The sequence below is a fragment of the Gekko japonicus genome, unplaced genomic scaffold, assembly GCF_001447785.1.
Source record: "Gekko japonicus isolate JY-2015 unplaced genomic scaffold, Gekko_japonicus_V1.1 scaffold691, whole genome shotgun sequence".
NCBI lineage: Eukaryota > Metazoa > Chordata > Lepidosauria > Squamata > Gekkonidae > Gekko > Gekko japonicus.
Genome location: NW_015175990.1, coordinates 388,682 through 403,139, shown reverse-complemented (window position 1 = coordinate 403,139; position 14,458 = coordinate 388,682). Strand labels below are relative to the sequence as shown.

At 44.5% G+C, this 14,458-nt stretch overlaps 1 protein-coding gene across 1 annotated transcript in view; it reads left to right on the top strand.

Moving 5' to 3' along the window:
• GALNT11 (polypeptide N-acetylgalactosaminyltransferase 11) overlaps positions 1-14,458 on the top strand; it is a 52,576-nt gene that overhangs the window by 32,201 nt on the left and 5,917 nt on the right. The window contains exons 6-11 of the mRNA XM_015426346.1: positions 1,461-1,710; positions 2,647-2,764; positions 4,243-4,395; positions 5,048-5,266; positions 9,433-9,537; positions 12,603-12,740. Coding sequence (XP_015281832.1) covers positions 1,461-1,710; positions 2,647-2,764; positions 4,243-4,395; positions 5,048-5,266; positions 9,433-9,537; positions 12,603-12,740 — 983 coding nt within the window. The remainder of the gene's footprint in view (positions 1-1,460; positions 1,711-2,646; positions 2,765-4,242; positions 4,396-5,047; positions 5,267-9,432; positions 9,538-12,602; positions 12,741-14,458) is intronic.

Sequence of the window (14,458 nt, the reverse complement as noted above, 5' to 3'; positions counted from 1 at the left end):
TTTTAATCTGGCTGTAATTAACACTTCCTGTGAAAAGTGAGGTTGACAACATTCACTGAAACGGTATTCATCCTGTGTCTCAAGAGGAGACCTATCCAGCCATGTTTCATTAAATATAGGATGGTCCATTCAGATGACGGTTGTCATAATGGCAACCAAAACATACATTGTATTAATGCAGTGTACAAATACTCCCTCCCCTTGATTCACCAGAGAGGTTTGCTGTGGCTATAGTAATTAATTGGGCTAGAATATTACTTGATAATCTGTGTAATCAGCCTGCATTATGCATTAGCATGCATCAGTGATAACATGGTGTTAAGTCATGAAAGCTTGTATTGTAACTAGTAATGATGGTATAAGCTCTTCCTAATTAATGTGTGTTAATCACCTACATTGCGGTAATATGACTTCATTGAAATCCTAGGCTTTTACTGAACCCCTTGGCTTTACAGTACATTGAAATGACGAGAGCACTGTTTAGGTTCAATGCTGCAGTCCAAAAATAGTCTCTTTGGACCGTACTCAGTGACGAGGGAGAGAGATCTGTGCAGCACTAACGGAAATATCAGGCTAACTTTCCTAAATGGAATCTCTTGGTTCCTCTAGAAACATGAGAATCTTGGCTTTCGTTCACAAATAATTGGTAGGGATTTCTGGAACTCATTGGCTCTTCTCTGTTATATACTGTGCTGGGTGTATTCCTTTCATTCCTTCCCTTTCACCATTTTGGTTTCCAAATTGCCATAAGATTAAAAGAGGATGCTTTATTTTAATTTGCCTGGTATGGCCCAGCATACTGCTCACACTAGAGGGGTGTGTTTTAACAAAGTTTTTAAAGAGTTTACATTTATTGATTTTAAATTTTTATATCCAACCATATGTTCTTAGATTTCAAGCGGCTAATGGAAAAACAAAAGTTGCAAGGACATAACCCCTGCCCCCCAGCACAACAGTCCACCAACAACATAAAAACAAAGCTCACATTTCCGTTTCTAGAACCGCCGGCAGCACACTCCACGGCAGCTTTTTAAAAACAAGCAAATAGGAGTTACGCTGCTGCTGTTAAAATTGGCTTGATCCAGAAGAGGAGATGCTCATGCAAACCACATGGCATTGCAGACAGCTACCCATGTGGGCCAGATATGAAACAGCTGGGGTGGATGGATAAAATAGTGAGAGTTCTGAGAACTGTGATGACATTGTGCCTTTTATTTGTTCCAGTGTTTCCAGGCCTTAAAAATTGTTATGATCGCATTTCTCAAGGCTCTCCCCAAATGAACTAGGAAGTAGAAAATGCTTGGAACTGGCCCCTTTAAAGGCTTCTGAGCCTCTTTTTGTGCCTCTCTCTGGTAAAATGGGAAGTGATTTTGCATCTTGTGGAACTGTAGAACTCTGGCGGTGTTGTCATTGTCGTTGTTTCCGAGTCCTCTGTGCCTGACGTGCTCCTGCCTTCTCAGGGAAGGTGCTCGTGTTCCTGGACAGCCACTGTGAAGTGAATGAGCTGTGGCTCCAGCCCTTGCTGATGCCCATCCAGGAATCCCGCAGCACCGTGGTTTGCCCCGTCATCGACATCATCAGCGCAGACACCCTCACCTACAGCTCTTCCCCAGTTGTCCGTGGAGGGTTCAACTGGGGCCTGCACTTCAAATGGGATCTCGTTCCTTTGTCTGAACTGGAAGGCCCCGGAGGAGCCACATCTCCCATCAAGTAAGGCTTCTGCTCAGTAGTGAAAGATTTTATCAGTCACAAGCTCGGCATGCTAAGGAGTGCCCCTGTTTCGTGTGGCACCATGCCGAACATCCATCTTTGTAGGCACTGTCAGATTGAAACAAAAAGGGAAAGGCAACACCGATAGATAAAGATTTATTAGCAGGTTGCATGTCAGGTTTCCTGATGTGTTTTAGACACCTGCGTTGGGGGTTAGCTTTGCTAGCAGCTGATTTGCCAAACAGGTTACCTTGTTCAACAGTTATACAATAAACTAGCCTTAATTTTTTCTCTCTCTAGGATCGATTAGCCTTTTGTTTAATTTACTTTTTCTTTTTTTGCCATCAAGTCACGGCTGACTTATGGTGACCTTGTGGGGTTTTCACAGCAAGAGACAATCAGAGGGTGGTTTGCCATTGCCTGCCTCTGCATCCTAACCTTGGACTTCCTTGGTGGTCTCCCTTCCAAATACTGACCAGGGCCAGCCCTGCTTAGCTTCTGAGATCTGATGACATCACACTAGCCTGAGCTATCCGTGTAGTTCGAATTATTCTTTGTAAGGGTAGTTAGATTCCAGTCCGGGAGCACCTTAGAGACCAACAAGGTTTTCTGGGAATGAGCTTTCAGGAGCCAAAGCTCCCTTCGTCTATAAGATGTTCCTGAAGGTCTCACACTACGACTCTGATGTGTGTGGAAGAAGGAAATTCAGAAGAGAAGCTGGAGAAAGCAGCTGTCACAAGCCCTTTCTTACATTTAACTTTGTTCAGTTTAGATCCTCCTCTATGGTCCTATGTTTTTTCCTCCTGTCCACTGCTTGAGTCCATTCCATGAACACTCAGACAGTAAAGTGATCCTCTCACATCCTCCTGCTCTTTCCCCGACCTCTCTTTCCTCTTTGATTTGACACAATTTCAAAAGGAATTCTCTTTTTTGCAGGTCACCTACAATGGCAGGAGGCTTGTTTGCTATGGACAGGGAATACTTCAATGAACTTGGACAATACGATAGCGGCATGGACATCTGGGGAGGTGAAAACCTGGAAATATCATTTCGGGTGTGTATGTCTTTATGCAGATGACACTTTTCCATAGAGCTCCGTTGGAGTGGCAGCATTTTCCTGCATGCTGTAGCTGTTCACTAAACTGTTCCTAGTGTTGCAGGGCAGGACAAGCTCTGTGTTACTTGAGGTCTCTTTGACCATCACAGCTGGATGTCCAGAAGGAGACCGCAGAGCTCAGGTCTGACGCCTGAACGAGGTCTGAGAAGGTCAAAAGGTTATTCTGGTCAAAAGTTGTTGCAAGAAGAGATTGTAAACTGTCTCCAGAACTACTTGAACTAGGTGGAAAATAATTTTCTTCACTTTGTGTCTTGAGATGAAGTGAAAAGTCCTTGGGGGGGGGGACGGACACTAAAAATATGATCAGGAAAACACACAGTTTAACTAAGTAGGCAGAGACAGAATTCTGGAACCTCTTGTGAAGAGGTATGGCTTGAATTTAACAGTGCTCTAGTCCACTGAAAATCTCCTTCTCTGGTGACTGGTTATTTGGGCCAATGCATCTTGGTGATGTAATGGGCTTCAGGATTCTGAAACAAAAGGAACTATATGATGTCATTTCAGGTCAGTCCTGTCCCACTTCACTGGCTGTTGCTTGCTAGAACAAGAAATTAAGAGCAAAATGCTAGACATCAGTGTGATCTTTACAAATGAAGGGCATTGTAGTATCAATAAAGATAGGTATAGAGCCTAGTATATGAAAGCCCATTGTGGTGGTAGTTGTGCCTGTCTGATTAGGACTGGGGAGAGCTGGGTTCAAACTCTAGCTTGCTGAACAGCTTCAAGAGGGAATTAGATAAACCTATGGAGCAAAGGTCCATCAGTGGCTCTTAGCCACAAGGTATCGGTAGGAACTCTCAGTCTGGGGCAAGTGATGCTCTGTATTCTTGGTGCTTGGGGTGGGGGGCAACAGTGGGGGGGCTTCTAGTGTCCTGGCCCCACTGCTGGACCTCCTGATGGCACCTGGTATTTTTGGCCACTGTGTGACACAGAGTGTTGGACTGGATGGGCCATTGGCCTGATCCAACATTGGCTTCTCTTATGTTCTTATCTTGGGGCTAGTCAGTTGCTACCTCGCAGGGTAGTTGTTAGGGTAAAGTAGAGGAGGCGGGATGGGCAGGGTATAAATTCTTGTTCACAACAAAAGTTTCAAGAAATAGACATTATTAGAAAAAAATGAATAAATTAGACCAGCCTTTTTCTTTTTTTCTTTTTTGGATCTCCCTGAGGGGAAATTTTTATTGATTTTTTGTAAACTGCAACCGAAAATATAGGGAGGGGAACTACATCTAAGGGAGAAAGAAAAAACACCCACTAATAACTAAAAACCCAAGAGTAGGAGATCAATACATCAGTTTAACTCAATGTTAGTTTTAAAAAGCTATTAAAACAATGAACATAGTCGGCTATGCTAGGTAAACCAGCCTTTTTCTAAATGTATACTTATTTTACTTTCCCCTTCTGTTTCCGGGCAGATCTGGATGTGTGGTGGCAAACTCCTCATTATCCCATGCTCCAGAGTGGGGCACATCTTCCGTAAGCGCCGTCCTTATGGCTCTCCAGGCGGGCGGGACACCATGGCGCACAATTCCCTTCGGCTAGCACACGTGTGGATGGATGACTACAAGGCAAGAAAACCACTAGTATAATAGTAATGAGTACACACTGCTGGAGGGGTGGGAAGCTGTATATCTGGGTGGGTGGCGAAAGGACGGGGGGATAATGCAGGCACTACTGTCAGTCTGGAGAATTTGAGGAATTCTGGGGCAAAAGAAACAGTAGTTGTTTTTTCCACTGCTTTTTCAGTTCGTCTTCATTGGTTCCCATGACAAGGCTTCAAATGGGAGAAAGATCTGGAGTCTTGCAGAGATGTTTTGGAAGAGGAATCTAGTCTAGAGACATAAGTGGTGGGAACTTAGAAAGCAAAGTGTACAACTTTGGTTGGAAGGAAAAGACTAAACTTACTGTAGGTGAACCTAGCAGCAGTGGAAACAAGGTACAGTGTAGTCCTGTGCACACTGGCACAACCTAAAGTCCCCTTTTGTTCAGTGGGGCTTACTCCCAGGTAAGTGTTCTTTGGATTGCAGCCATAGTCTCGGGTTGGGAATTGCATGTTATGGTAGATCCTTGGGTGTCATCAGAACTAGTTTGTAGACTCTGGAGATATAGGTTAGCATGTACAAACTACTATCGTTCGTATCTCCAAGGAATCAGTTCCTCCTTCCCATATTGTTTGTGGATTTTCAGTGAAATTGTCTCTTCCCCCTCTCTTGAACCCAGGAACAGTATTTTGCCCTGAGGCCAGAGCTAAGAAATAGGAACTATGGCAATATCACTGATCGTGTGGAGTTGAGGAAAAAACTGAACTGCAAGTCATTTAAATGGTACTTAGACAATATATACCCAGAGATGCAGATTTCTGGGCCGAACGCCAAACCACAGCCTCCAGTCTTTGTCAACCGAGGGCAGAAACGACCAAAAGCACTGCAGCGAGGACGGGTAAGCATGCTGTGCCATCTGTGCACCTTCCAGATCAATCCCTTTTTTTAAAAAAAATGTAGTTCTGAAGCTTGAGGAACCTTTTGTGAATGAAAGGATGTGCACCTTCCAGATCAATCCCTTTTTTTAAATGTAGTTCTGAAGCTTGAGGAACCTTGTGTGAATGAAAGGATGAAAAGAACTAACCTTATTGCCTTGTCGCAGTTATAACGATGCAGCTCTGAAGAAACAACTTCTTTGAAAACCGGCAATTGCACCCTGTACTTCTCTGATCAAAGGTGCTGAAAGATCCCAGACGTACACTGTCTAGTTTATTTCCTGCTCAGGTGAACAGAGCTGTTGTCCGACAAAAGGGTCTTTCACACTTGTAGGCAGCCATTGACATGACTTTTTCAAGAAAGATCTGTAAGCTGGAGGCAGCATAAATGTAATGTCATGGGATGCCTGTGGCTTTTCCATTTTGAAGTCTGTATGAAAAATGTTGACGCTTCAGCTGCTGCAAATCTCCATAGGGCTGGGTGATTCATGTCCACCCAGGTCTCCAGCCCAGGCTCTGGAGGAGAAATTGAAGCTTTACCTGTGGCTGCAGTAATACAATGACTTAAGGGTAATGTTGCAGAAACAGAAGTATTACCATAAATTCTATAGATAGCGCATCATAAGAAGAGCCCTGCTGAATCAGATGAAAAGTTCATCTAGGCTAATATATACCCTTTCCAACATTGCTGCTGCTTCCCTCTCTCCTGCTATTCCATAAGACAGTTCTCCGTCTGCTGCTCTTAAAGAGCTAGCAGCTAAGGCTGAAAGTGACACAGAACTGCATCTGCATGTGCAGCCCCCCATAGTGTGGCCCTGGGTTTTATCATCTTCCTCTTGTCAGCTGTTTGTATTGCTAGATGCACACAGGCAAGAGTTTCCAGCGGGGTGTTAATTACCACAATAGCAAATTTAGTGTTTTTTTCCCCTTATGCCAGCTTGGTGTGCTGTGACCTTGCTATTAGTACTCTTGAGTCTGAGCGACCGTGAAGGAGAATGAGTGGAGTGGAGCTGAAGGGAGAAATGACTGCTGGACTGAAGAAGCAAGAGAAACCCAGGAGGAACTAGATGGAGTGCTGGTGACCCCAGAGGAAACAGTGGGATGGGATGGGATGGCTGAAAAGCCCCGAAGGCTCTGGGTCTAGCATGATACCTGCTGGGGCCAGAGTTGAGCTGCCTTGGTCAGCCCCCCCCCCCCCGAACTGACTTTTCTGCTTGCCTGCTGTCTTTCTAAATAATTAAGTAAATGGGTAAGAATGCACATGTAACTAGATTGTATTGGGCTAGAGAGAATAACTCTGCACAGGACTGCCCCGGTAGGCTTTTAGTTTCATCATGTCTAATGGTACACAGGCTACAATCTAATGGAGGTAGGCTCACTTATTAAAGCCCTTTATTTCACTGGCTCTTATCCTACCTCCTGTCTCCTAGTGTAACAAGAAATGAAGCAGACCACCTTGACATGCATATTGTCATCTCGTTCCCCTACATTCCACCTTAAGCACCACTCAACATACTTAATACATAATGGAATCGAAAGGAAGTTCTTTACCTCATTCCAGCCCAAGCCCATTGATTTCAGTGGGCTTAGCCTGGAGTAACTCTGCATTGGATTGTACTGTAAATGGCTCACATCAGTGTGGGTGGTATTCACTTTAGACCAAACTGCTGCTTTTACTAACATTTATTTATAAAATGTTTTGCTAACCCAATAAAACTGTTGTACACTAACATAAAGAAACCAAACCAGTCAAAAAGCGCTTATGAATTCTGCATGTTATACAGTCACAGAGCACTTGATAAACCTGAGCACTGAATCCTGGTGTTCTAGTTACTATTGGATCGATCATTGTTTATCATGCCAGCTTCCAAAACCTGGGAATCGAGCTGGAAAATAAGACTGTACTGGTAATTCTCACTTACTGTGCTATATACACTGTGTTGTATTAACTTCCTTGGGATTGTACCTTCTTAGGGTTTTCTAAAAGGCCAGGACCATGTTTGTTGAAAGTGCGATTAAACATTACTTTCCTCCAAACCAGCGCTGACTTCTCCTGTCATGCATTTTCCTCATAAATCCTCCCAATACCCTTGCTGGTTCTAGGACTGAAAATGAAAAGCAAAATCTGAAAATATTCTAACATGAAAGCATGCATCTGTTGTAGCCAATACAAACTATCGTGTTAAAGATTCAGTTTTGCATGGTTAGTAACCAGTGTTCCCAATCTTAAAACAGAGACAATCATTTAGTAAAAGCCACTAGAAGGTCGAAGTAGCACCAGTTTGTGCTTTGGATCCGTTAGAGCATTTCTGGAGATTTCAGCCCATGAAGTGTGACTTTTTTCTCTCCCCTTCCTGCAGAAACCCAAAATGCCCCTCCCCTGCCTATTAACCATTGAGGGTTCTGTTCTGTATGAATTTTCCCAGCCCCTTTTAAAAAGCCATAGTCTCTCTGTCAATAAGGTCCCTAAATTACATATTATGTGGCAATTTTTTTTGTCCATCCTGAATCTATGCCCATCAACTTTACTGGTTGCTTGCAAGTTCTAGTGCTATGGCCACTTTCTCTACAATGTGCATAATTTTAGAAGCCTCTTGTGTGTTCCCCTTTTTCATTTGTTTTTTCTAAACTGAAAAGCGCCAACTCTGTAGCCTTCCCTCCCAGGGAAGGTTGTCCAACCACCCCTTGGTTATTTTGGTTGTGTTCTTCTACATCCTTTCTACTTCTCTGTTTTGAGATGGGGCAATCAGATCTTCAGTGTTTTAACACAATACTGCTAGCTGTATTTTTCTGGAGCAAATATTGTGAGCCTGTTGTGTGGTGATAGCTGTTGAGGACCAGTTTTTGTAACATCCTTTTTTAAAAAGGTGAGCTTGCTGAGCTTCTGAAATATGTAAAAGCTGGAGATGCATACCTACATCTTCCCTCCTTCTGTAAATTTGCTTTCTTAAGCCATTAGTATTGCAAAATTGCCTGTTTGATATGAAAATTATTTTGTGCATTCTTCTTCAGCCTTGTTTTGTTGCTGTGAGGCTTGAGCAGGTGAGCCCAACCATAGCTGACAAGGGTAGTGCAAACAGTAGCACTTTGGGTTCAGTGTTCCCTCTAAGATGAATTAGTGTGAGCTAGCTCACAGTTTTTTAGCCTCCGGCTCACACATTTTTGTCTTAGCTTAGGAAGGATGGCTCCAGAGCAAACTAATTTATGCAGTAGCCAAACTGCTCACTCACAACTTTAATGCCAGTAGCTCACAAAGTAGAATTTTTGCTCACAAGACTCCACAGCTTAGAGGGAGCATTAACCCCAGGGTATTGTCTGAAATAATAGCACTGTCTGTACTACAAATGACAGTGTTTGTGATGTGACTCCAGATGGTCACAGTTCACCGTAACTTTTCCTTTTCAGCATGGATGATGGGCTCGAGAGTTCACCTCTCTTTCAGAAGGCTGTTCCAATTGAAACACGAGTCTTCACAAATGCTTTTGCAAAGCGCTTGAATGACCTCTGCTGTTTGTACAGAGCAAAGGCATAGTACAGAACTTACTCTGGCGAGTCTAATAGGAAAACTCTGGGCCAAACAAAATATTATTCCTAAATGTATGCAATGTCAAGTTGAACATTCCAGCTACATTCAGATGTCACAGCAGTTTTAGATTAAACAGGAGGATGTCTGTGTCAGACAAAAACAGCATTTGCTGCACTCTGGCCCTCCAACTCTCTTGCCCTTGTGTGTTGAACTGGGCTGAAAACTCCCTGGTTTGATCAAGTTCCAGTTCACTGAGACGTCCGAATGCTGGCCCCTGGATAAACTGGCACTGGTTTAACTTCTTGCAACCCGGGATTGGAAATTTAACTCATTACACCTTCCCAGTTTGTGGGCAGTAAACAAACTCCAGTTTGTTCATGGCAAATTGCAGCCTGATCAAGCTAGAAGTTTTTGGTCATGTTCTGCATACAAGGGGAGGCAAGAAGAGAATTTGGGAGCACAGCAAAAGTTGTGTTTGTGCCAGACACCAACATAATCTCTGTTTAATCTCAGACTCTTGTGATCTCTAAACGCAGCCACTAAAGTTGCTCATATTTCCCATCATTTAAGTATATGTGTGTGTGTGTTTTTCCCCTCTTGCAGCTATATCACCTCCAGACAAAAAAATGTCTGGTTGCCCAAGGTCATCCAAGTCAGAAGGGAGGGCCCGTTGTGGTCAAGGAGTGTGACTACAGTGATCAAAATCAGGCAAGTTGCTTGAGGCCGGGGGTTGCTTTCCACTTGCTTTGTCTCCGGGCTTTACAGTTTCCCATTGTTGCTTTATTGTAGTCAGGCTGCTTAACAAAACCTGTGCAAACATGGAAGCAAGGCTCTACCAGGAGTGCTGCCAGCTGGTCTCTGTATGTTCTGGTCATCCATGTCCTTGTGAGCACTGCAGCACCAGGGGGCATCCTGCTTAGTGCTCATATCTATTAGAATTTTTTTTTAGAAAGCTACTCCAAGGTGGAGCTCAATCAAATTCTCCAAAGCAGTAATTAAGACCAGTATAAAACAGCCAATTGAAATTGACTAAGAAACCATCTCCATACTAATGATCATGTAGCTGGTAACCCAAAGAGTAATATATTTGTTCATTAGCTACTTTTGTGTGTGTCTTAGCCACCATTTTTGGTTCTGCTTCAGGACCAGTTTCTAGAAAGATTGTTGGTTTTTACAGCCTTGTGCCATGGTAGCAGCCTTCGGAGAGTGCTGTGTGCTTGAGAGCACCAGCAACTAGGCAAACAGCTGGTAAAAAATAGGTAACTCTCCTGTTTTCCCATAAAGTTTCCGAGTTGGAACTGCAAATGAATAGAATTAGATATACTCAAAGAATCCGTATTTGCTCTATCCTAGGTGTCTGGAGCCATATTTGGTCTTGTTGGCCAAGAGTTGTCATCTGACCCCTCTTGCTCATGGCAGTTGGGCCTGTCCCTTTCACTTCATTCGCATAAGGCTTGTCTCTCATTAAGCAAAAAATAGGAAGTATCAGGGCTCATGAATCTATGCACTTAAACAATTGCAAATTAGAGTATGAGGAGAGCCCAAATGTGTTGAATTGTTCTACAAGCAGATATTTCCATGGGAAAACCATGTTAGGTAACCTGGAACCTGGAACAAGTTTGCGATATGTGAATATTTTATTATTTGCCAGAAGTTCACAGATTAAACCTGGAAATTTGGAATGAGGAATAAAAGTATTCCAAATATGAATGGTCCATGGCCCTTCCCCCGGGACAAAACGAGGAAGAAAATACTTAGTGTGCAAGGGACTGAAACTTGGCAGTTATAGTACTGGTGAAACCCTTGAGAAAATAAAATAAAAAATAGATAATTGTCCAAGTCTGTGGGAGTTGTATCGTCTAGACCTTTGCCATTTACACAGAAGATCTGTGTGAGACCCTAGAATTTCAGTTTTTAAAACTCTTTTAAGTTGTGTCTTCTGGGCACAGTGGCTAATTCTAGGGTATTGTCTTCTGACTCCTCCTCCCATTACTACCATAAGAAGTATGTCCTGAAACTTAAGGGTGACTCTGTGGCACACTCCCCTCAAAGGAACCAAGAAGTCCAAAACTAGGGGTTTTGATGGTTACCCTCCTCTGCCACAGATGGCACACACGTTTGGTGCTGGATTAGCCCATTTCAAGGATAGTTGGGCTGAAGCTGGCTACACCAAAGAGATAACTCAGTCCTGGGTGGTCTCCCTCTACCTGTTTCCCCCCCAACCACCCGTCCCCATAGGTGAGGGTAGAAGTAGATGGAGTTATTTCTGTACCTTGCAGGGTATATCACCAAGACAAAAATTGTGTGTGGGGAGGAAATGTTCAAATTTGGTCTTAAGGGGCTTTAAACATGTTACAACTACAGAGTTCAAAATGCTTTTTTTGAAAGACATTCTCCTGTTGAAACCAGTTGTTTGGTTTGTTGCATTGATAAGAGTTTCAAGATATTTTTTTTAACATTTCATTGAAACATTGCCATAAGTTTCTTTGGCCTTCTGACAGAACCCAGTGTGTTTGCACAGGTGATGGTCATGGGGGTTGCCCACCTCATACTGGAAGGCCACGCCTGGCTTGCTGCAGCATACTCAGAGCAAGCCCTTCAGGACCACTTGGCTATTATCCTAGATACACTCAGGGACTTAGGCCTGCAGGTAGACTGGGCCAAATCTTGCCTAGCCCCATCCGAATGGGCTGTACTAGACTTTTTATACAGTATGCCCCACCCAAATGGTATTGCAGGCATGGCATGCAAGTTCCTCCCCTGTTGACTTTGCTCACCACTCAGATGTTCAGAGGCTGAAAAATCTTGGAGGATGGACCTTACACTTGGATTGAGCTGCATAACTTTCCATGGCTGCCCTACATGTGCACAGTTCCTTTGCCCAGTGGGACACTCAATGGACGTCACTTACATGCAAGTGCAACCATGTTTTTTGCCATCACGGTTAACATGTAATAACTCCCTGATCCAGTCAGGGCTGTCACGGATGTGAACACATGTTGAGTGATAAGCCTCTGTGACTCACTGTTGATATGTTTCCTTTGGCAAAAACATCAGTGTGTACTGGACTGAACTACCTGACTTGTAGAAGGGAACGGCCTGGTCATTAGTTTGCCCGCCTTCCCCATGACTGCTTATTGGATCTGGAAGTCCTTATGCACACATTGGGGCTGAAGACCCAGCTTATTGAAAAATGAACCTATCAGTCTATTACAAGAGGCACTGCCTCCAGTTCCCAGGATGGCTGTTTCAACTTTTGGGAATTCCCACTTTCCCAAATAGGGAAAAACTTATGAAAACGTAGTCAGTAAAGAAACAGGAAAAGCTAGTAGCCAAACAATTGCTCCTGTAGATAGAGGTGGTTTATCAGAATGGGGAGATCACTGGGGCTCAAGTAAGTGAGGTAGGGGCAAAGGCGGGCTTTACCCGGGGCCACAGATCCAGTGGGCATGACTGGCCCTGGCTGCATCCACAGTGCCATGTGGGGGGCGGGGGGGGGGATGAAGACTACATTGTAGATCATGCTTGAGGATATTTATGAATGCATATCTCCCTAGATCTATGACAGATATGAGAATTTACAGCTCTTGGTGAGATTTTCTGCCGTCAGTGAGAAGCAGAAGAGGCAACAGGCTGGATAGTGAGTTGCTGACCCAGCCCAGGCCTTTCTGTAGAACAGAGCAAACGTGTTTGAGCAGTTAACTTTGGACATGGATAGTGAGGCTGACCTTAAAATACACGGCACTAAACTTATTCACCATTGGCCTTCCTAGGTCTGGCTTTACAATGAAGATCACGAGCTGATCTTAAACAATCTGCTGTGCTTGGATGTGTCTGAAACCCGCACTTCTGACCCACCACGCCTTATGAAATGCCACGGATCAGGCGGATCCCAGCAGTGGGTGTTGGGGGTGAGTGTGTTGTGGACAGGTACAGGTGGAGAGCGGAGGGGGAAAGAGAGCGGGGTCAGTGGCCTGGGGGTCTCTGTTGGGGAGGAAGGCAGGGTACAAGTGAAGAAAGTAAGTAAATAGTAACTTCAGTCCTCTGAACATGAGAATTAACAACAACAAAGGTTTTACCATATTGGCTTTCAGTACCGGTTCCTATAAAATGATCTGTAAAAGAAATCTCCTTTTTACAGTTCACATACTGAACTCCAAGGGATGCATAAGCTTTCATATGAGCTGTTGCCACAAATTAAGTTCCAAATAAGTATTCTGAGGTTGCATGATTATATCCCACCAGTGGTTGTACATCCATGAGGGAAACAGACATTTTGTCCAGACACTGATTTCTCACAATCCTGGGCTTATTTCACTCCCATCTGGGAAGCTACTAGAGAGACAGTCAACCAAACTGGCATGATCTGAATACTTTGTATGCCCAGATCCTGGTGGCATGGCAGCCACACCACTGCCTGCCCTCAGAGCCAGACCAGCTCCTTGGTTCCTGATGAGCTCTGGGGATGGTAAAACGGGGCTGGCGAGAGCAACAATGGAAGAAAAGTCAAGCTAGAGGCCATTTTAGAAGACAAAACAGGTTTATCCAAATCTATTTCTGTCTGGCTTCCAGCTTGGTTTTGTAACGAAGAACCTTGGTTGCCTTAGTGGATTATTTCTGCACCAAGAGCTGGACAGGGACCGTGCTACTTTGTTCATTTTCCAGGAACTGTCATCGGTTTGGAACCCCATTAACCTATGGAGTCCTTCTGTAGTAACTTGCAGTGATGGGATTGGGGGGCACTGTTTTCTAGTAGTCAGTTTTGTCAGTTCCGGAGGGTGGTGTCCGGAGACTGCTGTTCCATCCCGTTGCCCATGAGGTGCCAGAGGGGCAGGTTATGTATCTTCGTCGTGGTCTCTGTGCTTCACACCAATGGGATCTAGTGCGCACGCGCTGGATCGATCAGTGCTGTAGCAAGTTCTTTTAATGGATTTTCGCACCCAGTCCCTCGGGCATGCGCAGGAACCCCACCGCGCATGCCCAGAGGGGTGGGCGCGGACATCCCGCCAGTTCCTTTCTTACCGCCGCGTTGGAAAGACCTTTTTCCTTCTCGGTCTGATCGGTTCGCTGTTAGCTTCGCTATTAGCTTCGTCTCACAGCTCTTAGGAGTTATTTTCTAACGTTTTTTGTTTCCAGTTCGTTTTTAGTTGTTTGTTCATAAAAAAAAATAAAAATATTTTCTTCTGAGGGGAATTTACCTCAGGCCTTCGGGCTACCCCCCCCCCCCAACCGCTCCCTCCATTTCTCTTCTTTATGGAGAAGAAGTGGGTTTTTTTAATAGATGCAGATGCTGTGGTAGCAAGCTTGCTCCTCCAGACCGTCACACTCTCTGCATCTTTTGCCTCGGAGAGTCTCACAAGCCGGAGTCCTGCCGTCATTGTGCGCGTTTCTCCAACCAAATGAGAAAGAACCGCGCTGCGCGCCTTAAAGTGGCTCTGCTTGAATCGGCCCTTGCTCCCACCTCAGAGATGGAGGAGAGGCCGTCTACATCGACAGCTCTGACACCGAGACCTGCCTCCGATGTCGACCGCCTGACACCGAAGCCCTCAACATCGAAGACACGATCGTCCACCTCTACGCCAATCAAGAAGGCTAAGGCAAGTACAGAACATAATGCAGCGAAGAAGGG